At 43.2% G+C, this 27,548-nt stretch overlaps 2 protein-coding genes across 2 annotated transcripts; one reads left to right on the plus strand and one right to left on the minus strand.

Moving 5' to 3' along the window:
• Window positions 1–998: 998 nt before the first annotated feature.
• LOC119703659 (14 kDa phosphohistidine phosphatase-like) lies at window positions 999–3,854 on the minus strand. Its single transcript, XM_038143741.1, has 3 exons — window positions 3,622–3,854; window positions 2,697–2,821; window positions 999–1,195 (listed from the first exon to the last, which is right to left on the minus strand). The coding sequence occupies exons 1-3, from the start codon at window positions 3,749–3,751 to the stop codon at window positions 1,103–1,105; spliced, it is 348 nt and encodes a 115-aa protein (XP_037999669.1). The 5' UTR covers window positions 3,752–3,854; the 3' UTR covers window positions 999–1,102.
• Window positions 3,855–15,113: 11,259 nt separating this feature from the next.
• Window positions 15,114–22,947, plus strand: SELE (selectin E). The gene is made up of 12 exons (XM_038144672.1): window positions 15,114–15,247; window positions 15,903–15,975; window positions 16,403–16,789; window positions 17,125–17,232; window positions 17,352–17,537; window positions 18,155–18,340; window positions 18,446–18,631; window positions 19,024–19,209; window positions 20,223–20,330; window positions 20,628–20,649; window positions 20,760–20,831; window positions 21,191–22,947. Exons 2-11 carry the CDS (start codon window positions 15,939–15,941, stop codon window positions 20,815–20,817), a joined length of 1,464 nt encoding a protein of 487 aa, XP_038000600.1. The 5' UTR covers window positions 15,114–15,247; window positions 15,903–15,938; the 3' UTR covers window positions 20,818–20,831; window positions 21,191–22,947.
• The last annotated feature ends 4,601 nt before the right edge of the window (window positions 22,948–27,548 follow it).

Genomic DNA, 27,548 nt, shown 5'->3' on the forward strand with positions numbered 1-27,548 from the left:
GATTTAAGACGGATCACAACTGTAAGAAGGGAGTACAGCAAGATTTTTGGTGATAGAAACTGGCCTGAAGTCTCTCAGATTTCCTGGTTTGTACTGTTAGAGTCACTTGCATGCTGAAAGGAAAGGCTTCCCTATACCACCAGATAGTGCTGGCTAAGTGCAGTAGGAACCACAGAAAAGGGAACAATCCATATTGCATCTATATCGCATTACCTCTGGAAGTCAGCAAGCCTGCAAGACAGCAAGTCAATAAATTCACAAATGAATGAAATGAAAAGTATCACAAAACAAAAAGAGTGAAAATTGTAGCAAATAATTTCACAACAAACAAAAGGCAACATCCTGCCACAACAGGAGGGTGATGTTACATAATTCAGACACTGCCTAGGTGTACTGAGGGGGTAGTTAACTATAACACAATTACTGCTATGAAAAAAAAAAAAAGAAAAAAGCATCATTAAATTCACACAAATCAAAGCTGTCCAGGGGAATCAGAATGAAAGAAGCATTGGCAGAATTTTTACGTTGCCACCAGTCTGCTGTAGGGAAGGTTCTTACAGGAAAATCAAATATTTTGATCATTACTTCTGCAGAATACTAGATTTTAAAATCACTGAGTAAATCAAAGGTTTGGATCATTGTAACAGTCAGCCCCACCCTCACACCAATTTTTTTTTTAAATGTGGGTAAGATGAAAAGCCTAAAAAGTAATAGAAAAACAAATTGAAAACACTGTGGTCAAAAGACCAGTGAACAGGTTTGGTCCAGTGGTGTTTGAAGTTGATGGTAAAGCCTTAGGCATCCTACAATAGATCAGTGAAATGAGACTGGATGAAAACAAATTAGAGGTAAGGTGGTGTGGGAGTGTTTAACTAAAAGGGCACATCAAAAGGAAAGGAAAAAGGGTTAGAACTTCATATTCTGCACAATGGAATGATCTAAAAAATAAGATATATCTGAGGATTACCAACCATATTATAAACTCAGGCAGAGTCCAGTTACTCCAGATTTATGGTTACACACATAGAACACACATTCAACTTTATTTATCAAAGTACAGCTCACAGTTTCCAGGTTGGAACTGCTCATTGTGTTCACAAGTTTATTTCTTGTCATCTGACCATGTAATTTCATAATCTGTATACTCTTTCTTCAGTATCTCTACAGTGACTGAGTGATCTGCTTTTCCATAGCCCTGCAAGACAGAAAAATTGGACATGGACATTAAGTCTTCAGAACCATTCAGTTCTTATCAACACAAGTTGTTCACATGCAAATCAAAAGTTCTAAAAAAGTTACTCTTGCAGTATCATGTTTTATTTTTCTATCATCCTCTCCAATTCCCTCCTCCCCAAACCAAAGTTCTACAAAATAAATGAGGGGGGGTCAAATAGAAAATGCATTTCCTACACAATTTCTCCAGCAGAAAGCTTGTTTTAAAAATGTTCCAAACCCATCAACCACGGTATTTATGGAATGTTGCTTTAAACCACAGAGATTGCATTGACCCACTTTAATGTGTGAGCATACAATTTGGCTCAGCCGATGGGAAAGGGAATAAGCAAACAAGCGTGAGCATTTGAACACTATTCTGGCCACTGAAGATATCACAGTTTTCATGGTTTATTTATTTCCCATCCTGCCTTAGCTGATAGTAGCACAGTTTTAAGTATCTGTGTTCTTCAGCCATTGCAACTCCAAGGTAAGGTCAGATGACCCATGTGGTTTTTAGCACTCGTTTAAAAATCACTGGTCACAGTGTTGCTGTTTCACTGAAATTTAAAGGCAGTTGTGGTCAAAGTGGCCTTTCCATTATTGTCTTACATGATCAGAGTTATCTTGATTTCTTATTTCAGAGCTACACATAACAACAGTGCAGCACACTGATAGAAATCTGTGATTTACAGGTTATTTTTCCCATAATATTTCACATGAAAGTTTACTTAGAAAACTGAAAAAAAGGAGCCCAAGTTTGTATTATCAAACAAAGCATACTCTTATTCATCAGTGACGGCCCCAAAGAGGAACAGCTTAAATAAACAAGCATTTAAACTGAAAAGGTTAAAGTTGATGCATTATAAAACGCAAGCTTTTCAAAAAGAGCAGATAATATAGTTATGTCAGTTGGAAAGCAACAGCTCCACAGCTCACTCTTGCCTTGGCAACCACTTTGAAGACCCCATCCAGCCTTAAAAATAGCAGCACAGCTTCAAAAGAAGTTAATGACCATTTCTCTGGTTTCAATGAAACACCAAGGTAGTTCTGTTTTAGAGTCTGACACCAAACCTTCAAGTCAAAAGAAGCATTAAACCTACATAATTAAAATATTAACTTCTGACCTGGGACCGAGGTCATCTGAGCCCCAGGGTCTCCACCTGACAGAAGCCCTCATGGCAATAAGGCTCTGCTTTTACCTGATGCTCCTCTGTGAGCATCAAGGCACCAAAAGCAGAGAATAAAGTCTGTTTCTCAGAGTGCAAGAGCTGACCACTGCCTCTAACACTTAATTTGGCAGCTAGATTATTAATACAGGTTTCCTGCCCTAAAACTATTGTTTTTCTAACCTATCTCACAAGTGAGACAGGCAGGAATGTTTAAGATGTGATGTAAATTGCCAAAATCCACCATGCTATTAACCAAAAATCCCAGAGCATCAGAGACAGAAGCATTTGAAGGAAAATGAGAGATGCACTTACTGTTGAGAGCCCAAAAACCCTGATTTTCTTGTCTTTGCTATTATGTTCAATTTTCCCTCCTCCAAGGCACTTGCATTCATATCCCAGCTTTTCCATCTCAGGATTTACTTTTTCAAATATATGATCTGCATAAGAAGAATGGAGAGAGACATTAGAACAGGAACTAGGCATTACATAGTCTAGAACTCATTTTTAGCTACTTCTTTCACATAAAAGGCAGGAAGGTTTCTCTTCAGAGGCAGAGAAAAGCTGCAGTTAAAGCCCTTTAGTTTTTTAGTTAGTTAGCATACATGGTTCTCCAAAATGAGGCTGATTGTGTTATGTCCAAAAAGGAGGCAGAGGAGTCCAATAGAATGAAGCATGGGCATTTCCCGTGGGCTCTCTCAAAACTGTTAGAAGACACAGCCTCCTTTTTATCCTAATTTCTCAGCAGCATTTCTCTCTTTCCCTTGAAAGGTACTTCCCCAATCACTTAACAGACCCCCTTTCTAATGTGTACACCCCCACACCTTTTTTCTTTTTCCTTGTGTCTCTGTTCTTTTTCTGTAAATCGAGGGATTTAGCACAGTCTTGAGCAAGTAACGGTCTGTGTCAATTAGTGGAATTCCAAAGGAATTTATGGCTCCCCCTCCACTTCTTCTTTCACCTCTCAGTATTTGCCCTTAACTACCATCAGGCCCACGGTTTTGCGGTCCTCATTCCCTCCAACTGGGTTCCGGAACGGCACATGACAGATATATTGCCCCAGTTTTCATATCACACGGGGGACGCAGAAAGCGGGGAAAGGGGGACTTTTGAGCTATCGAGGCCAGAGCTCCCGCTCCCCCTCAGACCCGCCGGGGTCCGGCGGCCGCGTCCCGCCGCCGGGGGGGCCCCGCTGCGGCCGCTGCCCGCTCGCCCCCGCGCCCCGCGGGCTGTCACGCACTGTGGAACTCGGCCGCCTTGGTGCCGCGGACGATGTCCCGCTGCTCGCCGCCGCCCGGGCGCTGCAGGCGCACCAGGATGTACTTGAAGGTGCCCTCGGGGTCGATCTCCACGTCCCGCACGGCCGCCATGGCGCCGCCGCCGCGGGGGCGGGAAGGCGGCGGGGCGGGGCGGGCGCCATGGCGGCCGTGAGGCGGGACGGGCTGTGAGGCGTGAGGGGACGGGCGGCAGCGGCCGCGCTGCTCCTTGAGGGGCCCGCTGATAAAAACGTGCCGAGTTCTGTCGTTAGGTCGAGTCGCAGAGCTGCACTTCTGCAGATCACTCGTGTCGTGGTAGCCACATACGGCCTTAAAAATAGCAGCACAGCATCTGCTTAAAGATAAGTAAATGACCGTTTCTGTGGTTGCAATGAAACACCAAGGTGGTTTTGTTACAGAGTCTGACAACAAATCCCCAAGTCAAGAGAAGCACTAAACCAATATAATTAATATTTTAACTTCCGACCTGGGACTGAGGTTATCTGAGCCTCGGGGTCTCTCCCTGACAGAAGCACTCATGGCAATAAAACTCTGCTTTTACCTGATGCTCCTCTGTGAGCATCAAGGCACCAAAAGCAGAGAAATGAAGTATTTTTCATAGACTACAAGAGCAGGAGTCGACCACTGCCTCTAACACTAAAGTGCCCTTCAGAGAGCTCTTGTCCTGCATCCCTCCCTTTGCAACCGTGGACTCTTCTCCATTGTCCTTAAGCTGGGACTTTGTAGATGGCACCTACAGGGCCAAGGCAAAGCAAGGTGTTCGTGCCAGAGCAGAGGGTCACAGGGAGGCTGGTAGCTCTAACAGCCAATATTCCACAGGTTATGTTTTACTGAAGCTGAATAAGAAATACAATACAATACCTCGTGGTTGCCTAATTGTATAGGTGCACCTGATGATTTAGGCAAGCCCCACACGAATTGACCATACAGTCACAGATGTGTAGAATGAATAATTTCATAGAATCACTGAATGGTTGAGGTTAAAAGGGACTTTAAAGACCCTTTATTCCTAACCCTTGCTACGAACAGGGACACCTTCCACCATCCCAGGTTGCTCCGAGCCCCATCCAACCTGGCCTTGAACACTTCTAGAGATGGGGCATCCACAGCATCTCTGGGCAACCTGTGCCCGAGTCCCATCACCCTCACAGTGAAGAACTTCCTTCCCCTATCTAATCTATACATATTTTCTTTCAATTTAAAGCCATCCCCTTTTGTTACCACTTCACTGAAGACTAAATCTGTAATATTTACCAAAGGAAAAATAATTGCTTTCATGCAGTGCTGAAGTAAGAGCATAGTTTGTATCAAGTGTTTACTCCAAAATTAGGAAAATTTCAGATTTTAAAGACTAGAATTTTTTTTAAAGTTTCAAAACATCAGGCACTTCCACATAACTACATTTTAAATTGCACTGTAGATAATTTCTTACTAAATTATTTTATTCTTTTCATACATACAAGTATTTAAGTTATTGTTGAAATGAATTTCTCCATCAATAATAGCTTTAAAATCTAAAACTAGTACTTGAATACTTTCTCTAAATACACAAAATGCTATATAATTTATGATATAATGAAAAAAATCAGTAAAACAGAGGCAGAGTACAGATCCTCTAAATATAGTATTTAGAGATACTGCAAAGGTAAATGTAAATTGGTGGTTCATTAGACTATTTTGAGATTTGTTACTTTACAACTAAAGCGGCTTCCTGAGCCACTTTATTCATTGCAATAAATGGTAATTTTAAAAAAAAAATCAAGCATTTTGTTATTTCAGAGACTGTTGCTAGTTACCTCGGCTGTGCACAGAGCAAGAGCAAACCTGGGAGGAAAAAATGCCCAGAGCCCTAGGGAGCTAAATCCTTACTAACTAAATTTAAGGGGTGAAGAGGTGTGAAGGGCTTTAAGTAGAAACCAAGCTCCTGCCTCAGCTGTTCTGGATTTTCAAGGCAGTCAGAAAAAGCGATAAAATCTCTGCCTGTTTAGGATAATGAAGCTTAGAGAGTCTTGTGGAGTTGAGGTGGTTGCCTAAGCTTGCTTTGTCTAGCACTAAAGGCTGGTAGGATTAGTGCTTTAAGTTTGTTTCCAGTAATCTAGGAAGGTGTGGTTTGGTTGTGGTTGGTTACTTTGTTTACCAATCTACCCTAATATGTCATGTTCTGATTTATCCTGTACTAACAAAGTGTTACGGAGGTTGTTTGTTTGCACGAACTCCATTTTTTCTTTTTCACTGGAATGGTTTCCTTCATTTCCTCAAGCACAGAAATCTGTTGCGTGGCTGTGAAAACCTTTATTGCCCCATTTCAGTTATGATGCACGACAGGAACCAGCAACAAACAATAGTGGTGAGGATGGCAAAGGAAATACTTGTGGCATACCTTAGAAGCTAAACTTGAAAGGAATTTGCTCTCAAAAAGGAGGACAGGCATCAGGCTTCACCCTACATGAGTTTGACCAGATAACTTTGTGATTTAGTAATAGTCCCAGCAGAGCTTTGTCCAGTTCTCTTCCATGCTTCTCCCTTCCTAAGCACCCATCTTATCCAAGAGTTTCCCATGCCAGGTGTAGGAGCTTCCTGTTGGCTTTTAGGCTGCGGACAAAAATTCCCCGCTGCTGGTGGGAATTGTTGGTGCGTCACTTTGTGGGCCTCAGAGGTACAGAGAGGATGGCACGGGGTGACAGGGGTCTTCAGCCAGACACAGCCTGTCTCCAACAAAACTGCACAAAGGGACTTTCCTTTTGTCATGGGCTTGGCACTATTTTCTGAAAAAATTAAGGGTTTTTTTATTTATTTGATCAAGCGACATCTTGTCTCTTTGCAGGGGAGTCCTAAAAAACATTGTTTGGGTCTTGTTTTGCATTGCAGTTTGCAGGATTTGGATTGCACCCAAATGACTAAAATTGCTCTGTTTATGTCCTTCCTATCATCAGATCCTGTGAGCCAGGAGAATCCTAATGCCAAAACATCTTCATTTTTTTAGCAATTTGAACTCTAAATGGCAAGAGACTAGAAAAGTAATATTACTGTTTTGCAAAGCTGTTAACTGCACGCTCTGCTGCAGCGAAACTCAACACGAGATTCTCTCAAGCCATTGGATCAATCAGGCTACTAGAATCAGGAAAAGGGAAGCAATCACTTTGAACTCCAGGTGTATAAATTTCTCCTTTTATTGAGCTCTCTGACAGAGAGCACAAGATGTAAGGATACATTTAGCCCGTGCTTGTATTACAGGAAAATATTAAGGGAAGGCTTTTGAAGTAGGTGCTTTCCATCACATGTAACCCTCACACAACAGAGAAAGTAAAATGAAGGCTAATGTTTATCTGTACTTGCAAATCTATCTTTTATTCCAGAGCAGGAGTAACCCTGGGATTGGTCAGAAGAATGCATAATACACTTGTGCAAAGGAAATGCACTGTTGTAAATTCTGCCATGGGCATCAAAGATCACAGGTCTTCTTTGCTGCTTGGCCCATTCAATTTAATAGGATTTAATGAAGATTCTTCTTCTACATCTGTTGATTAGCAGCTCCTCAGATTAGCAAAGAGACCAGAACAAATGCAGGTTAATAACATTATCTCTCTTGGGATTAACATCTTTGGCATCTGTGAAGGGCCTTTTCTGGACCCCTCATCTCTTGCTTTCATAAATAATGATCCCTTTCAGAAACTGAACAAGATCTGGGGAAAACCAAGTTTTGTTCTGCTCCTCATAGAAGGCAGTTTCATAACCCCATTGCTTTGCTGGCTAAAAACCCCTTCTAATTTCTGGTCAATGTTTACTCACAAAAGGTTTTTTTATCCATTTGGGGTTTTGGTACCAGCCCTATCTGTCTATATACAGAAAACTTCTGAGCACTTTCTTTTCTGAGCCTTCCAAGCTGCTTCCTCTCCCCCAGGCTTAAACACAAATTTCTAATAGGCTTCTGGAGAGGTATTTCTTTAGAAGGGACCTCATGGCATGTATCTATTCCTTGAAAAGCCTGGACTTTCCTACCAGCAGGTGTCATTCTCCTGGCTCTCCTTCTGAGTGACCATAAATATCACCTGCCTGTCACAGGATTGTTAATGTTTGAAGTGAGACAACATGGGACATGCCCAGAATCCACTTCATCAATGAAACAGCTCTCCAGGTTTTTTTTTTTCCAGGGTTCTGCTGTCCTTTGGTTGTCCTTCCCTGCTCTCGGTGTCCGTGGCTTGCACCATATGTTGGGGGCATGATGGAAGCAGTGTGCAGGTGATGGTTCCTGAGGTCCAGCTGTTCCTTTGTGGTCTGCAGAGACAAACAGTGTGAATGAGCTGTTTAATTGATCAGGGTTCATTTACGTGGGATATGTGACATCCTGAATATCAGGATGGACCTTTCAGCTGCCTTTCTTCAAGATAAGCTCATGCATTTGCATTCACGGAGTAGAGATATCAGGGGTTTTTTAGGGCTAGAGGCATTCAGCAGGGAAACCATGCCCATCCTTTGTCATGGTATTGGGATGGCAGCTCCTAAGAAAAAATCAGAATGAAGATGATGGATGGGGAGTGGAATGGTATGAAGTCTTACTAGCATAATTCTGGATGTAAATTGAAGTTATGTCCTTTGACTTACCCTTTAGATAAAACCTTTGTCTGTCTTTGACTCTGGAGGATATAGAGCATCTGTGCTCCGAATTTACTTATCTTCAGGTGGGCATAAATCTGGATCTTTCTTTTTATTTTGAGACTAAGGTAGCTTCCCCACTGTATTTGTGTACCCCCATTGTGGGGATTTAGATTAACTGCACTCCAGACTGCCTGAAGTAAGAGTGTTCTGTGCAGGCTCAGTATTATTTCATAGCCGGTAAATGGCAATTCCTTCTCTTCCTGCTGATACAATACCTGTTGTGAAAGTGATTTTATTTCTCTGGGCCAAATAACCGGACTTTGCTACTGATTGCAGTCATGTGGTCAACTGCAAATGATGGGTAAATGCCTATTGATATGTGGGAAGAAAAACCACAACTAGTATGCAACAGGAAGGATGAATACAGAATCACAGAATCAGTCATTTGTTTGGAAAAGCCTAGTAAGAAGAGAATCCAAATAGTAACCTAACACTGCCAAAGTCACCACTAAACCATGTCCCTGAGCACCTAAATATCTCCTCCAGTTCCCTGGGTAGGCTGTTCCAGTGCTTGACAACCCTTTATCAACATTTATGGATTATTAACATGGTCTGTAGGGCGGGTACATGCTCTGCACTTGAGAAAATCCACTTTGTGGACCTCTTCTCAGGCTCAAACATAAAAGTGCAACAGTTTCAGGATAGGTGACAGGGTGACAGATCATCCTTCCTGCTGAGTCAAGAAATCTAAAAGTGTTGGAAGTGCAAAATCTTTGTTGGAAAAGTTGAAGTATTGTTTTCAAGCCCTGGAAAAAAGGGAAGTCCTAATTTTCTTGGTAGCAGTTAACTGGAACTTTAAGAGCCTTGTGGCGCCAGTTTGTTTGGGGTTTTCTTGTCTGGGAAGTGATAAAATTAAGTCATTTAACACCAATGCTTTCAAAGTTAGTGACGAGTTCTTTGTTTTTGAAACAACAATTCTATGCAGCAATTAAAGTAGACTTCACTAATGATTCTGTGTTAAAAACATCTGTCCTAAAAAGTAATTTCTTACTCTGCTGATGGAAATAAATTTCTTTCTCCGAATAATTCATAGATGGTATGGTTTTGGCAAAAAAAGCTCCTGAAAGAGTCCTTAATTCAAGGACTCTTCTTGAATTCAAGAAGAACAGAATTCAACTTCTGTTCTCTCATGGTCTATTGACTGAGAAAAGTCAAAAGTGGTATGAATGATACACTTTGATGGCTGTTCTTGGGTCAGGTTTTACTTCTCAGTGCTGTGCAGTTGTTCCTTGTGCTTTGGTCTTCTGCCTTGAAGATTTCAGATACCCTGTGGCAAGTTCTCATTCCACAGAATTCCAGTAGTTTTGGTGATGGACCTTTCATGATTGTTAGATTTGTTATAATGAATGCTGTGTTTAATGATTTAATGACTGCTCTTGAATACTGTTGTAGTTAAATACTGTGTCCACTGATGTATAAAAATGATGTGCCTGAAGCTGAACTTGAGCACTAAAGAGAACAAACCTGAAGCCTGGAATTCATAAACCTGTGGTGAAATGCATTAGTAAGGAAGTGAAGCTGCTGCATCTTCCTCCTGTTTTTGTAGTCTCTTCCTCCTGATACAGCAAATGAAGACTGGTGGGTCATGTCAGCCATCCAGTGCTGCTGATAAACTCACATGCTCTCTGATAAGTCAACACAATATTTTAATGGAACAGAGCTAGGCAGAAGCTGTGCAAAGAATCTGCAAAACAAAAACTGTATCTCGTGATACAGTTTTACAGTCTCAACCACCTACTTAATCTCCTAATCCCAAAACGCCTCCCACTTGCCAAAAGCTGTACCTGTTCTGTTCCTCAGAGCCAGCATCTCCTGTCGGTGTCATTTCTGGGACATCTCCCTGCTGAGACCATGGGGCTGTGGAACAGAGCTGGACAGTAAATGAACAGCCAGTGCATGCATTATATGCTTATTCTTTCTATCTGTACATGAAGGGTGACAAGGCTCCAAGATTTTCTCTGCCACGATTTCCAACAGTGGAGTTAGAAAGAATCAAGTTCTGCATGGGATCAGTTCCACTTGCAGGCAGGCAGTGTGTGGTGTTAAGGCCAGTCCTGCTTTTATTTTAACTCAAGGTGTGAGTTGTTGTTTCCTCTGCTCCTTGGCTGTTTCATGTTTCAATGCTCTGAATCACACCTGGCCGGTGCAAGTGACCCCCAGCCTCAGGTTAGATACTTCAATGTGTATTTTTGCCTGTTTGGAGGAAATTGAGCACTATGAGTCACATCAGAATTCCCGAAATGAAAAGTGGAGATAAGATTTTCTGAGTCCTGGGGTTCCACTCCAGACAGAGTGGAGACTGCCTGAGGCAGCCTTGAGAAATTCCAATGTCTTTGTAGAAGTTGCATTGCCTACCTTCTTCACACTTAATCAGACACAGAGGCTGAGGGATAAGTCTGGTTTCAGAAATTATCTTTTCTTCCCGTCTGGGCCTCAGGGAAAACTTGTGCCTTAAACCTTTTGTCTCTTAATTTCTAAAGAATTTAGTGTTGCAAGCTCCTCTCCAAACAGGAAACACCTTCACTACTGGCACTAGAACTCCTTTTCCCCCCTCCAGGCTGGCTAAATCTCTTACTTTTCCTCTCCTAGTATTACTGTGGGTGAAGCTGGAGGTTTTTCCACTATTTCAAAATTCCAAGTGGTTCTATGACTCTTGGCCATGGGATAAATGTCCGTTATACAAAGCAATTTGAAATAAATACTTATCAAGTGTTTTAATTTAGGAATGACAAAAACGTCTTCTCGGAGAGATGGAACTGGATTACTCAGAGGTACTTAAAGCTCTATTTTTGTCTGTTGATATGTAAATGCAGATGCAATCTTGTAGATAAAGAACCAGTCTTTAAAAAGGACATGGGAAATTCATCTCTGTCTTTTTCTACATGTACAAATGTACATCTATAGACTCTGTTTTCCTGGGATCCCACCACATTCTGTATTTGTCTTGAATTTGTGATTTCTTCAAGTCCAACAGAGTTTCAGATAAAGTAAAATAATTTTTCACTGCATTAAATTTTCTTGAGATACTGATAGAGATACTGAAAAAATGCTTCTCAAACCAAAACTTACAAATTTCCAACAGAAAGGCAGACTCTACAAAACCCTTGTTTTAGCAATTCTTGGCCTCTTTGGAAAAAAATTCAATTAGAACTTTGTCCCTCCAAATCAATCCACCACTACTTGGTACGCACCAAGTGGATGTGCAGCTTTGTTGATCACGTGCCTCCTAAGTTCTCTAAAACACCTTTTGGGTTTTAGTAGATTGTAAAGATTTCTTTCCTCCAGCACCCTGTTTTACAGTGGGGTGGAAATAAAACAGTTCTCTTGGACAGACAGGGTTCTTTGAAAATCTGCCCTTTGAGTTCTGATTCCATCCCTTGTGTGCTCATTTTATGGTGATTTCAGCTAAGCATTGTTTCGCTTGTTTCCTCATAAGAATGTCTCATGGGACGATATTAAAAATCTTAATTATAAGAAACCACAGTGCACTATTGTTTCTTTATTACTGACACAGCCTTGAGGCACAAGCCAGGTTGATCTACCAGGAACAGATCAATCATATCAATGTCAGCTGTTCTTGACAGCCTGGCAGCCTTCTGCTGATTTTTCAATGGTTTCCTTTAACATTTTTCAATGTTCTAGTGTCTTTTCTAGGTGCTCACATCGAAGGCCCGGCTTCTGATTACCTTGAGCTCCTTTTCTGAGATACAGAGAGGCAATATTTGCTCTTTGTCCACCTTTTTACACCTTTTTGCTCATATTCTCAAAGTTAATTGCTGAGGGTTTGGATCTTTTAACCGTAGCTTGATTGGCTGAAACCAACCTAAATAGTCTTCACTCCATAATCTGACCTGTTCTATTTCCCCACACTATTGCGGTGAATATTAACTTTCCTTTATATAGGAAGAAATTACATTTGACATGTTCTCTGTCGATTGGTGTCCTTTAAATGGCAGACCTGGCTGGATTTTACTGGTTTTACTCCTAATGTGTTTATATAGCCCTTTCTTACCTTTTATGTCTCATAGTAGCCTCTTAAGTAAACCTTCCAGCTGGAAAATTAGTTGTGGCTACCTAATTGTTAATTCATCTCTGTTTGTGAGGGAAAATAGGTGATCTGGCGTGTTCCCCCTATAAAAATTGGGCCTTCACTTGTGCAAATAAAATTCTGGAGTGTATAGGAACAAGAAGTGTTCGGCATTTCTAAAAACTTGTCTTTAGTGTCTCCTGATTTTCTGGCAGAGAGGAATTGTATTAATTTTGAGAAACTATGTCTGTGCTCATGTAGCATAAGAAGAGAGCCACAGTTTCATCCAGCTCTGTACAGCACAAGAAACAAGGATCTTACATTCCCAAATCAACTGGCAAAAGAGTAAAAATGCATGAATGTGAAATAACTTTGAGAAGAGAATAAATAAGTAACACAGAAATCAGAAATGGTATTTTTGTCTTGATTATCTCCAGTTCATCCTAAGAAACTGTAGCACAGGTATTTTCCTTGAAATATCAATGTAGTTTAGCATCCAAGAGGAGCTTTAGCTCATAGGAATCCCCATTCCCCTGAAGTTTTTAAGTGCCTTTGACTTTTAATAATGAGGTTTTTACCTCTGTTGCGGAGTTTTGAGAATGATTTTCAGGCTTTCTTTTTTCCTGAAAATTTTGCCTTCATCTTCCAGTACATTACAGGGAAATAAGAATATAATCAGAGGATTGCAGAATTCCCTGGGAAAAACCGAAAAGTGTCCCATGGCAATGATGCACAAGGGAATACAGCCAACAAAAAGAAACAGTCTTTTTTTAGGCCGGAGTTTTTACAAGCATAATGCTTGTAGGCTTTGGTGTTTTGTTATTTTTTGTGGGGCTTTCTTTATCTGCTGCAGACAAGAGGTCTCAGACAGCCCCTGCAAAGGAAGACTAGTGTAAGCTATGAAATAAGCTCTTCCTTCCTCCGGAGATTCCACTGGCAAATGAATTCCGATGAAGTTTCCTCAGAGCTTTCTTCAGAGTATCTGCCATGACAAGGGTGAGTGCTTACCAGTAGGAAGCTCATTAAATGGCTTGGAAAAGGGAATCTCCAGGAAAAGGCGCAGCATTTTCTGCCTTTTGGCGCCTGGGAGCATGAAACTCTCCTGAAGTTGTCTATAAATTTTCTGTGTATACAGTTGTAATAGGTGATCAATGTTTTAGAAAAAAAAAACCAAAAAACCCCAAACCCTGCCCTATCAAGACTGATTGACATTAGTTTGTAGCAGAATAATGTTGAAATTAGGCCCTGCTGCATGATGTGCTGTACAGGTGCATTAAAACACAAGCTTCTGTCTGTGTCCTTCAGGTGGTAAAGCCTCCTGACAGAGAAGGGCTGGCAAACAGGAAGAATTTTCATTGCCAGTTTGAGGCTAAATAAACAGCAGCCCTGATCTGATGCTGCCTGGAAGCCTCAGGACATCTGGTGCTTCTAAGATGGGCTTGCCCAGGCCAACCGAAAGCTGACCTCAGCTTCCCAGAGTTTCTTGATTGTCCATTTGTGTTTCTAGCTTTGCTAGAAAGTGTTCCTCTGAATATTTGTAGGCAGAGGAACGCTTACTAGCAGGTGTGAGCACCTGCTAGAAAATGTTCCTCTGCCTACAAATATTCAGTGTGTTGTTTTTAATCCTCACTCTCTTCAGTAACTGACTTGCTTTCTAAGACTTTGTTGCAATTTGTAGTCAACTCTTCTGATTTGTAACAGGCTGTTTTAGAATGTACTCTTTATTCCATGCTCTTTTCTGAAATAACTTCTTTGATGGGCAGAGATCTTTGGCTACTTGACAGTTCTTTCTTTTTTGTGAAAAAATTGGGTGATACCAGTTGATGTTAGCTTGGAATTCAGAAGCCATCGATTTTTATTCTGTAAGAACAGCCTGAGGCCCCAAAATCAGAGCTCCAACATGCACTGTATAAACTCATACTATGCTTTACAGATATGAATTAGGTGCTACCCTGTGGCCTCCTATTGCTGCCAGCACTTGTTGAGTCCTTTGCATGTTCAGCCTCATAAATCCCATCCGTAACAGTGAAGCTTTATGCAGCAGTACAAGTAACCAGGGTATACACAATAAATGTGCGTGAATTCCTAGTGTATTGTCTTGTCCACCCGAAAGGTGTATTGGTGTATTGTCTGGTGTATTGGTGTATTGTCTGGTGTATTGTCTTATGCACCTGTTCAGGTGCTGTAACTCTATTGAGATCAGGACACTGAAGAATATGGTCAAAGGGACTCTTCAAAGCAAGGTCCACGTTTCAAGCTTGACTGCTACAAGGGACTGATGAACCTGTATTGTGAAGAGTTCCAGCAATTCTGGGGCTGGCAAACCTGACCACAAATGAGAGCTCGGCGCAGCTGAGATCCATAAGGAAGGGCTTGTCCTGTGCTGCAGCTCCCCTTTTTGCTCCAGCTTGCTTAACCAGCTTTGAGCGTTGGTGCCTTTCCTACCGAGATACCAGAAGAACTGACACCTCCTTACTGCAAAACATTATGCCAGGTGAAATATTGGAATCTGCTTATTCATGCATTTAATTCCATCTAATTGTCCTCCTCCTCCTCCTCCTTGATATCCTGGAATTGTGTGTTTCTGTCAGTAAAAGTCTGTCATGGGGCACTTGGCACTCTGTCAGCACAGTGCGACTTTCTGGGAGGGTTGATCTGGCTAGGGGAAACATCCGTCCTGACGTGTGGGAGGGCCAGATCCTGGGATTTTCCAAGAAATTATTTTCCATACGGAATTTCCCGTCTCGTGGAGGGCTGGCTAGTTGAGGGAATAAAAGGCAGAGCACTAGAGAGTCCAGACACTTGGAGCTGAACTTGATTTTCAAGGCTGAGTTCATCCACTTAGCCACAGTCTCTGGGAAGCAGCGTAGAGGAATCCTGTCACCTGGACACGGCAGCTACAAAGTGTGAGTAGAAATGGACTCTGCTATTCTGTTTCACTGTCCACCTAAAGGAGAACTGGACAGCTGGAAATCTGTGTTCATCTTCCTTAAAATCTGCTTACATTTTAAAGTATCTTGATATTAAAAACAGTTTTTAAATGAATAATTGTGGTTTTTAGGGTAGCTAGGATAAGGGTGAGAGACGAAGAAATTTTGACTCCATGTTTCAGAAGGCTGGTTTATTATATTATGATATATATTATATTAAAAATGCCACACTAAAACTATACTAAAAGAACAGACAGAAAGATGCATCAGAAGGCGAGATAGGAATAGAAAGGAATGTATAACAAAGGTTTGTGACTCCTGGAGAGTCTGAGTTAGCTGCTTCCTTGATTAGTTATTAAATAAAAACACCTCACATTGACTAATTAAGGAAACACCTATTACACTCCACACTAATAAATAATAATTATTTACATCTTGAAGCTGAGACCCTTCAGCTTCTCAGAAGAAGAAAATCCTGACAAAATGATTTTCATAAAATATCATAACTACAAATAATTTGTGGAAATCCTACTTGTTTAAAAGTACCTAGCAAAAATTGCATGACCAGTAGTTTATATGGATTTTTGACTAATTTGGTTTTTTACAAATATGTTTCTTTGATTTCTCATAGCCATCTGCTTAAAAGATAGAGAAAACTCTCAGAAACATGATTTGCTTGCAGTTCCTGTCTCTTCTTACCTATGGTAAGTGTATATCTCGCTGTGTAGAAAACTAGTGGGATGGCAATATTAGTGTGACTGTTCTCTTTGAGCTCAGCATCAAAGAGAATTTTTGAACCTGCCCTAATTAACCTGGGGCTGTGTTCACACAGAAAAACCTCTGGATGCAATGGCACGTTTTCCCTGCTTGCCTGTCAGAGCCATGTTGGCTCCTATAGTCTCAAAGCTTTGTGTGATCAGACATAGTTTCACAGGCTGAAGTCCTGGACTTGAAGCTGACTTGCCTGGTTTGGAGCTTGCCAGGTGATTGTTTATAAAATAATTACCTCTAGTTTATATGCATTTTCAGATACTGACAAGTTTGCAGTGTTTATAGAGCTTAAATTTCCTCTTCTAGAGAGAGAGAAGGGGAAAAGTCAGACACCAACTTTTGGATATCTTCTCATTCTAGGACTTACAGTGCTGCAGGGGGTGAATGGGTGGACATACCATTATTCAGACACAAACATGACCTACAGGGAAGCAGAGCTGTGGTGCAGAAAGAAGTATACTAACCTGGTTGCCATCCAGAACAAGGAGGAAATCAAGCATCTCAATGCCTTCTTACCCTTCAATCCGGGTTACTACTGGATTGGAATCAGAAAAATTAATGGTGTGTGGACCTGGACTGGAACTAACAAAGAACTGACAGAAGAAGCAAGAAACTGGGCTTCAGGGGAGCCAAATGGCAAAGGGAACAATGAGGACTGCGTTGAGATCTACATCAAAAGAGGGAAGGATGATGGCAAATGGAACGATGAGCAGTGTGAGAAGAAGAAAGTCGCCTTGTGCTACACAGGTATGGTCTGATAAAGGTCACTCCAGTGTGACCCTGCGGAGCTGAGGTGGTGGCTGGGATGAGTTGTTTAACTTCATCTAATATTTACATCAGAACAAGTGGTCTCGGAGTTTCCAGCCAGCAGAATCCTTTTACTGTGAGCTAGTCTGTAAAAGGTGTGCATTTCAGAAATTCTTCTGTGAAACGACAGGATAATCCTAAATACCAAACCCTCTGATTTTCTTTTGCCATACAAAGGGCTTGTTTAGTGTCAGAAAGATAAACAAAGTGCTAGCCAGGTTTTCTTAGTGGCTGTTGTTGATTCTTTCATAATTTGCTTTATTTTTTTTTTCCAGCTTCTTGCAACCCATCTCTCTGCAGTGGCCATGGAGAATGCATAGAGACTATCAACAACCACACCTGCCATTGCAACCCTGGCTTCTATGGCCCTGAATGCGAGTTTGGTAAGATTATTTCATCCTGCTTTTTCAGCAACTCATGCCACCTGGTGCTCAGTTTGGCTTCTTGGTTTACCTGCTCAGCCAAAGAGACTGACTGTGTACCTTCTTGTGCTTCTTTGAAGTTAAGAGTTGTGATCCACAAAAGAAACCTGACCATGGGAGCCTTGAGTGCCACCATCCCTTGGGGGACTTCAGCTACAATTCCTCCTGCAAAGTTCAGTGTGAGGAGGGCTATGAGCTGACTGCACTGGAGTCTGTCCACTGTACCTCTTCTGGGATCTGGTCTGCACCCCTTGCAGCATGCAAAGGTGAGCTTGCTGCATTGTACATGGCCCTGTACACCTCAGTGCTGCTCTGGCAGTAGGTACAAGTTTGGCAAGTTTGGCCAATTCCTCTGAACACATTACATGGTGTAGGTGCTATTTTATTTCAGCACACAGGTCTCTGATCCTGAGGAGGTGAAATGAGTAGGATGAATGTTCTGGCCTTGTTCCTTAGAGGGAAAGACTTTTCCAACTCTTAGGTGGAAACAGGGAATTGAGCTGACCTAGCTGTGAGACTGCTCTCATCAGGCCAGTTACTCCTGACTGTAGAAATAATTTTCTGAGGTGTTTGGCTTGGAATGAGGTACTTTTCTAAACAAATAAAAGCAACAAAGGTCACCCAGCAGCAGTCAAAATAGGGAAATTCTGGATTGTAAATAGTTGGTGTTATGAGCTGTAGATAAATTAACAGTCTTGCCTGAAGAGCAAGTTTTCCATTTAAAAATATTTCCCCTTCTGTCTGCTTTCTGAGATGGTGGCATAGTAGACCCCTTTCTAAAGCTGCTCCTGTTTAGTGGATGTGTTGCTAAGTTTCAGAAAAGAAAAAAACCTTAAATGGTTTGTTGCAAGCTAAGCTCTGTGCTGTCTCTTGTGCCTTTCAGCTGTGACCTGTCCTGCCTTGGAAATTCCTGTCCACGGGGCTGTGAACTGCTCCCATCCCTCTGTGCAGCTCACCTGGGGAACCACGTGTGAGTTCACCTGTGAGGAAGGATTCACCCTGACAGGGCCAGCTACACTGCAGTGTGGCTCTTCAGGGGCCTGGGACAGGCAGCAGCCAACGTGTGCAGGTAATTTCCTTGTCCCTGCTCAGCCGAGCCCTCAGGGCTGCCGGCCCTGCCGCGGTGTTGCGCTGGAGCAGCGGTGCTGATTGCTGTGCGCTCCTTGTGCTGCAGCTGTGCGGTGTGAGGCTGTCCCGCGGCCGGCAGAAGGCTCCGTGAGCTGCGACCGCGCTCCCGCAGAGCTCACCTCCGGCTCACGCTGTGATTTCCAGTGCCCTGAGGGATATGTCCTGGAGGGCTCGCCCAGCACAGAGTGCACGGCGCAGGGACAGTGGTCAGAGCCGGTGCCCAAATGCAAAGGTAAGGCTGTTGGAAATTGCAGTTTTCTGGTCGCTGGGGAACACGCAGAAATCCACGTTCCTGTTGGTCCCTGGCTTCAAACTAAACTCCGTGCTCCCATGTTTTCAGCTGTGCCTTGGAATGCCTGCTCATGGCTCCGAGCAGCTCCCATCCCAAAGTCAAATGAATTTGAAAATAAATTGTACATCTACTATTGCAAAAAATTGGGCCAAAGACAGGAAAGTCCTTAGTTGTTCCAGGTGTGTTCTTTTGCACAACAAAATATGTGCAAGCAAAACATGGGAAATTATATAGAAATTTCACTATTTGTTTACTTGGAACCTCTTGATTTTTTTTTTCTTGCATACTTCAGTGCTCTACAGCAGGAATAACCATATCTTTTTGTGTTTCAGTCATTCAGTGTGAACCACTGAGCTCTCCTGAGAAAGGCTCCATGGATTGCTCCCACGGGGCTGGGATGTTCACCTATAACACCTCCTGCCACTTCAGCTGCCTTGAAGGATGGGGTCTCAATGGCTCTCGTGTTCTTGAGTGCAGCCACTCAGGAAACTGGAGTGCCAGCCTGCCCACATGTGAAGGTATTTTGCCTGTGAGCAGCCACAGAGAGGTGGCACTGTATTTTTAGTCAGATGAGGCATGGAAGGGTGGTAGTGGTGGTAATAGCAACCAGTGAGCTAGAAAATGTGTAGAAGTCCATGAATGCAAAAGCCCAACAAAATCACTCATTATGCTTGAAAATAGAAGAGGGGAAAAATCCTAAAAGATCTTGGTGGAAAATATTGATTTCGTATATATACATATATATATATATATATAACCCTGCAACCAGATTTCAGTTCTTTCTGTTTGGTTTTAAACAAAATATTTCTCACAATGAGCTTTTTTTCCATGTGAATAGAGACAAAAGCTTTCCTAGACAAACAGAACCTTGTGAGGAAATCTGCACTCATAAGTCTGATTCTCAGTGGAAAAATTGTATAGGTTTTTTTGATTTGGTGTGATAGTTTCTTGGATGGACTCCTCAGCCAAAAGACCTCACAGAGCTTTTTCTCTCAGAGGCTGCAATTTCAAAGGACAGAAGCTCAGCCTTGCCTTCTCATTCAAGGCAGTAAGAGCTCTGTCATTGCCCTCAGCTGGAACACCCCTGGCCTGCCTGGAATGCTTTTGCTTGAGGTCCTAAAAGCTCAATTCCACTTTCATTTGCTTGAACAGAATTTAGATCCTTGAATAATTTCATTGATCTCAGCAGGATTGGTCAAAGAGGAAGATAGCACACAGGGAGTTAAATATGCACTGCAGCATGAAAAATAAGAGGAGCACAAATTGCTGTGCAAGGCTGGAGATTAGAGACAGACCCTGGTGTAGGGAGCTTCTTGCCTTGCCATTATTTTGGCAATGGATGGGGTAATTTTTAGTATTCAGCTTTTTACCTTCTGTACAGGAACTATCCTGTTTCAGCAAGAGAAAACTTAAGTGTTCCAAACTGCAGTTCTGGTTCCTCTTGAAGAGCACAAGGAAAGGGAAGAAAGAGAGAGGGTTTCAAAGACCACCGATGCCCCTTGATCTCACTGAAATCTTTTCATCCTTTCAGCCTCTGACCAAGCCAGCTACATCTCTGTGGCCATAGCAGCCACTTCTGCCTCTCTGCTGTCCACAGCATCGTTCCTCCTTTGGCTTGCAAGGCGCTTCCGGAGAAAAGGTGAGCACTCGCTCTGGCTCCACTGCTTTATTTATCTTCCTGAAAAGTTTTCAGTGAAGGAAACAAAAAAAAAAACCCAAAACCTCCAAAGCCCTATACCTTGCTTGTTGAAAAAGTGGTAATTCCCATACTTAGATAAATTCCAAAATTATCTTCAAGAACCCTCCGTGTATGCTATGTTTGGTTTTTGGATGGACATCTGAAAAACAAAAAAAATAGTAAACCCCAAATATTTACACAACAAGAATTAGGGCTTTTGTCTTGAAATACTAATATCTTTTCTTATTCTTCTTGCAGCAAAGAAGTTTATTCCTTTCAGGTAAGTTGTGTCTCAAAAAGCAACAGGAAAAACCACTGCCATCACTTTGCTAAAATCCATTTGATAAAAACCTGTTGTCACTAAAGTACTTTCCACTTTTTGTTTTTTAGGAACTGGCAGGAAACAGCCAGTGAAGGTAGTTTCCTAAGTGCTGGCGAGAATGTCTAACTCAGGTGTTTCAGGTAAGCACATGTGATGGCTTCACTCACCAATTCTCTTCCTTTTAATCACACAAGCAATCAATCAGAGCTGCTAATTGCTGTACAGTTGCTGACACAGCAGTATGTGCTTTGGGACACCTAATATGCATCTTGGCATTGCATGGCAGTTCCTAACAAGACTGATGGATTTATTGCTGTAGAAATGGTTGTTCAGCTCCTGAAGGACGATTGTGCTTAGCATTCTGTCCAGCTGCAAATGGTATTAGGAACACTTTTGTGCAGTTCTGCTACCTGCTGCATACAAAATTCCTCTGAGATGAGAGCAAATACAAATCTCTGCCAGTTTTCTGATTTATGGAGGAATTTTGTTCTCTTCACAGGAATTGCAGCCATCTTCACTTACATCTCAGATTTCTGGAGAATGAAACTGCCTGCAAATCAGCAGCTGTCCAGATGTTTTTACCTTTTGCTGACAAGATGAGTGACCTTGTGTATGATTCTGGAATCTTGAACTCAAGCTGTCAGGTATTTCCATTGAAGACAAACAGAGAACTTTGGCCTTGTGGCCAAATCCTGCCTACATTCAGCCATGTAGTTATCCTGAACTGGGAGCTTGCCATCTCCTGTTGGGGTGGTGAGTAAACAGTGCACTGCTGCCTAAAGAGGAGGCTGGTTCCTCCTCTGCTCCACTCAAAGGTACTGAGGTGAGGTGAAGATATGCATTATTTCACATCACTTACTACACTGCTGCAGGAGTCACAGGGGTTATGCTTACAGAAACAGAAGAATCAGGATGGAAAAATATTCACTGAACAGCTTTGAAACTATTGATCTGGTTTGTGGAAGTCAGTTTATTTTCAGATGTCCCAGTCAATAGATATGCCTGCAGTGATATGGGCAATTATTTGGATTTCTGCTGCATATCCCAGAAAACTTAGATGCCTTTTAAAAAAAATATATAACAGCACTAAGAACCATGGTGCTTACACAGGGTACTCTGGACTCTGAACACAGCGGGTAGATCTGAAATTATCTCATCCCTGTGGGATTCTGCACTGTAATATGTGTATATACATACATATTTATTTGAGCAGCTTTTACTGTGGATATTTCTGTGCTCTTAACTGTACATGTATTGTAAAATACTTGTTCTTGAGTAGGTCTGTGGCTGTTGATCAGAGTTTATTTGAAATGAAATTGGAAGTGTTTGTAAGGATTGCATGCCTGCATAATGTTCACTAATGAAATGGAAGACTGAGATTTGTGTGTTTATGTATTGAAAGTATGATTTTTTTTTAGCTGGTAAAAGTCTTAAAATGAGATTATCTTTTAATTTATGTTTAAGTTATGATTATAAATTAAAAATCTCTCATTTAACCTGATATGTACTGTCCTATTTTTAACATTTTTAATAAAATATTTTCAGTTTAACACTCCCTATTTGTAAATGTTAATAATTTAAATTATTTGGGTCTGCCCTGTGACTTGTGGCTTCAACAGAAGAATGTGAGGGTAGGGAGAAGACTGGCTAAAAGCAAGGCTGTCCATTACTGGAGAATCACAGAATCTCTGGGTTGGAAGAGACCTTTAAGATCATCAAGTCTGACCCATGCTCTAACACCACCTCAATTAAACCACGGCACTGAGTGCCACAACCAATCCTTTTTTAAACACATCCAGGGATGGTGACTCCACCACCTCCCGGGGCAGACGATTCCAGTACTTTATCATTCTTTCAATAAAAAAAAAACTTCTTCCTAAGATCCAACCTGAACTTCCCTTGGAGCTTCCCGCATTTCCATAGCAGCCGAGGACAGAGCAGCCAGCAGATGGGGCTGACTGCCTGGGACTGGCACAGCCAGAGCCGATCCCGAACCAGCATCCCCAGTCTGAAGGGGAGGAGGAAGGACCAGTGGCGTCTCCCAGGGGCTCGGGCCAGCAGCGAGCTCCGGTAGGCAAGTGCAGGAGGAAGAGAAGAGCAGGAAGAGAAACAAGCAGGTGATCTTGGTGCATAACTAACGGCACAAACCCCAGGTGTTTGCAGCCCTTTCTGCTGGGAAGTTGAAAGAGTTTGCAGGGGTCTATAGCTGAAAGCACAGCTCTCACTGCTGCCTTGGGACTTCCATCCCACCCTGGCCTGGGCTGCAGCCAAATACTGCCATGACTGCTGCTGGGGAGGTTCCAGTGGTGGCCAGACACTGCTGGGGTCACCCTTTGCCAGCCCCTGAGATAACCAGGGGTTATGGTTTTGTATGGGAGACATTTAAAGAAGTGATGTAAAACTTTTAGCTACTAGAAAACTAGACAGTTTTCAGTGGAAAACACATGTAAAAGATGAAAGAAATTTGAGAATTTTTTTCTTTTTTTTTTTCTTTTTTTTAACTTTTTTTTTTTTTTTTTAATATGACTTAGGAACAAGTAATAAGGCCTGTTTCAGCTGAGCCAGGCCAGACAAGTTCTGTTGTGGGGCTGGGGCCTTCTCCAGGGGGCTCACTGAGTCTTGTTCTAGTTGGGTTTTATTCTAATTCTTATCACTCTTTGGTTTTATTACTATTAATAATTTTTTCTTTATACCTTTTAAAGTTTTAAACCTACATTACCTTTCTGCTACTCCAATCTCACAACAAAAAAATAAATACATTAATAATTAACCAACACCAAACCCCCCACGCTCTTTAGTATGTTAACCAAGAAATCTCAAAATTAACAAAATCTCAAATTAACAAACCAAAACCACTACACCAGGGAAGCTGCACTGTAGCTCAGAAGCTGCTGCCAGACAAACTCTGAGGGGCAGTCCTGCCCCAGCCAAGGGTCAAGAGAAGCCACCAGGTCTGTGAGGGAGGGAGGCACTTAAGAGGTGCTATTGTATTTGCAGGGTCCCCATGGCAGGAAGTAATGATGAATCTAACTCCATGTTCTCAGAAGGCTAATTTATTACTTTATTATACTATATTATATTAAAGAATGCTATACCATACTATACTAAAGAATACAGAAAGGACACCTACTGGATGCTAAAAAGATAATAATGAAAACTCGTGACTCTCTCCAGAGTCCCGACACAGCTTGGCCCCAATTGGCCAAAGAGTGAAAACAACTCACAGCAGAGTCCAATGAAACAATCACCTGTGGGTAAACAATCTCCAAACACATTCCACATGAGCAAAACAGAGGAGAAGCAATTGAGATAAGAATTGTTTTTCTTTTTCTCTGAGGCTTCCCAGGAGAAAAACCCTGAGCGAAGGGATTTTTCAGAGAATTTGAATGCCATGATGTGCTGCCCCACAGGGGACAGAGCCCATTGCTGTTTGTCCCAAACCGATTAAAGAGCTGAGAGTGGCTGTCAGCACTTCCACTGCCTTGACAAGGTGGGGCCCAGCCCTGGGAGCAGATGTAGAGCAGTAATCCTCAGGTTCCCTGAGGGACGCAGGGATTAGCCCGGAACGCCCTGCTCTGAATCTCTGCAGGAGCTGTTTTGAGAGCTAAAGCACCACATGAATCCCCTGGCCTGCCCTTGTTGTTGTCCTCTACGTGCATGGCCATCCTCTGGAGAGAGCTGCTTATCCAGCATGGATCCCACCCTGCTGCCCAGAGCAGTTCATCTTCTCCTTTCCTGACCAGAGCTGGTGCTTCTAGCAGTTTTCCCTGGGATCTTACAGGGGCTTTATTGCCAGAAAAGAGACTATGAAATTATCCGTCTTCTTTCTCCAAGCCTTGTGACTTCTAGACGCAATGCTCTTTTAGTGAGATCACATTTGTGTGGGATTCATCCTCTACTTCTCACATATATCCCCTAGGCCAGACAAAGATTCTCTGAAGGGGATCTCCTTCCTTGCAGTGACTCTCAGGTTCGGTCTATCCTCATAATTAATGTTGGTCCAGCACACAGGCAAAAACCCAGCCTGTGCTCATCCAGGTTGCTAGATTCTTTATCCCCTCCTGGCACAGCTTTTCCTGCCTCAGGATATGATTTCCCAGTTAGGATGGCATGGTGCATCCAGGCCTTGAGGAGCTTCAGGAAGTCAATTCATTTGCAGTGGATGTGTCTCTGGCAGTGCCTGGGAACACAGCTCTTGTTTGTATCTGTGTTCTTCCCGTGCTGGCAACAATGGCCTTGGGAATGCTGGCTGCCAGGCAGGCCTTCAGTCACTCCATTGTGTCACTGCTCCCTGTGCAGTGCTGAGCAGCCACTGATGGGCCACAGGACCTTTGCTGGAGGGACTTTCCTTATTTCCTGTTGTTCTGCATCCCTTGAATTCCTCATCTCTCCCCGGGCCCATGGCATTGTTCAGAGCGGGCTCCGCGTTCTGCCTGGCATCTTGTTTTGGTGTCTGCTTGTGCTGTGACCTATGGAAGCTGTGAAGGTGACATTAACTGGGAGGCACTCATGTCCTTTCACAGCTTTGTGTGTGCGCTGCTTGGCACGGGGATGGAGCTTGTGGCGTAACTTAACACATTCCTGAGGAACCCAGCTACCCGGGGAGGCTTCAGCTTTTTCACTTCTGCAGCCTGACAGACTGGGGGAGTTGGTGACAAAATTCCACTGAAAGTCTCAGACAGGCAGTGTTTGATTTGGGGTGAGTGTTTCTGTGGGCTTTGGCGACACAAAGAGTGTAAGACACAACATTGGGTTTGCGCCTTCTCTTTTCATAAGCCATTAGCCACCAAACAAGCAGTCATTTACCTGGGCCTGGCTGAAGCTGCCTTCCAGAACTCCAGGTTTTAAGGACTGGGCTGGAGCCAGCATTTGGCCAGCATTTCTCTTGTGAAGATCGGCCACTGCTCCAAGCTCTGGAGGCTGCACGTCCCTGCAGCTCCTCGCGTGCTGTGCTGAGGCCTGGCAGAAGGACTCTGGAGCAGCAGCTCCCACAGGACTTGGTGTTGTGATCCAATGGCCAGAACCTGCTCTGGGAGCTGTCAGAGGATATTAGGGCCAGGAGGCCAGGCTGCAAACACAGTGTCTGTGCAATGCAACATTCCTGGGCCTCTGTGAGTCTGGTTTCTCTCCTGAGGCTCGCTGCTGTTTGGATTCCTCTGGTTCTTGCAGGGGGCTGGCTCCTCTCCCTGCTCTTGTGTGGCTGGTGGTGGGAGTTGGGTGAGGGGTCTTCAGCCCACACAGACCTAGAGGAGCAAATGGTTGTGATGAGCTCTTGGTCAGGGACAGAGAAGGCCACAAGTTTGCTGCTCCCTGGGAGTCAGAACTCACAGCAAATGAGGAATACAGCCTGGGCTTGCCCAGCCACAGGCAGGACAGGTTCCTGTAGGTACTGGGCAACAGGAACTTGGGGAAAAGCAGGAAAGCAGCTACCAGAGCCCAGCCTGTCACAGCATTTGCACAGTTGTCCTGTGGAGCTCCCTAGCCTGGTTTATGGCCTCTCTCCTGCACTGCTGTAGGAAGAAACAATCAAAACTGCAGGTTAGATTTGACCAGTGGAGTCAAAACCTGCTGGATGATTTTTGGCTACTCACCTGGCACTCACTTAGAAGGGACACAGACTTGGCCAAAACAGCTGTGGCTCCACAGAAAGAGATCTGCAGCCCAGAAAGTGTTTCCACAGCTGATGATGGCCAGTGCTTTTTCCAGCTCAGGGAAGCTGCTGCCAAGAACAGGACAGCGTGCAAAAAAGCACAAATGCCTCCTAAGCAAGGCAGCAGATGCCCCGGGGCAGCTGCCAGCAGGTTTTCTACCTGCCTTCCTACTTCAGGAAAGGACATTCCCTGAAAAGCCCAACAATTGCTTTGACTTTCAGCCTGGGCCAAGTGGGACCTTCATCAGCTTCTCGCCTTGCCAGCTGCCACGAAAGCAGCGATGGCAGGTGTGAAATTGCAGGTGACTTGCTTGCTTCTGGCACTCCAGTGCTGTCATTTTTGGCTTTTGACAGCCTCTGAGTGGGCAGGATGAGGGAATCACATTGAATTCATGCCTTCTGGAGCAGGCCTTGGGCCATGGAGCACTTGGGTGGAAGGAAAAGGGTAAAGGGAGATAGGAAACAGGGCTTATTCCGTAGGATGACTTCTGGGAAAGGAGGGGCTGCAATCAGGCAGGATTAATTCACTTCAGGATCTTGGGAAATCAAGCTCAGCCTGGCCCAAACCAAGGTGAAAATGCAGCAGGAAAAAGCGATGTCCCTGCTTTACCTCATGTTGTGTCAGTGCAAACAGCCCAGATAACATGAATATCAGACAGGGTGGAATGCTGTCATTGCTCGAACAACCAAAGTATCCCGTGGGGAAATGGTACAGTTTGAGCAGAAAGGCAGTGGGGGTTGGCCTGGAAAGTCCCATCCTAAGGCTGAGAGCAAGGGCCCTCTCCAGTCCTCTCTGCATATCTGCTGAAGGCAGCAGAGAAAAGCTCTGCAGGTAAGGTAGGAACTGCTGGGTCGCTGTCAGAGCATGGAGAAGATCTCTCTGTTACTCCACAGCAGATCACTTTTTATCACGGCAACCCCTGGAAACAACCAGATGCAGCAGAGGTTCTTCTGTTCTGGCTTCTAATCCTACAACTGAGTTTAAAATCTGCATTTTTAAAACTTACCAGGTGTACAAAGTATCTTGTAAAGTAACTGCAAGTGCTTACAAGTGTTGGGCTTTGCTGAAAAGAAACCAGACACAGATCCTCATTTTCTCCAGACTGCTATTTGTCCAGTTTGGCTGCATTAAATTCAGACGTGGTTCCTTTAGTCACTGACAAAAGTGTTTCAAATGCTGCCAGACAAAGCTAATAACACACACCCA

Source organism: Motacilla alba, chromosome 8 (assembly GCF_015832195.1).
Source record: "Motacilla alba alba isolate MOTALB_02 chromosome 8, Motacilla_alba_V1.0_pri, whole genome shotgun sequence".
In the NCBI taxonomy this organism is placed as follows: domain Eukaryota; kingdom Metazoa; phylum Chordata; class Aves; order Passeriformes; family Motacillidae; genus Motacilla; species Motacilla alba.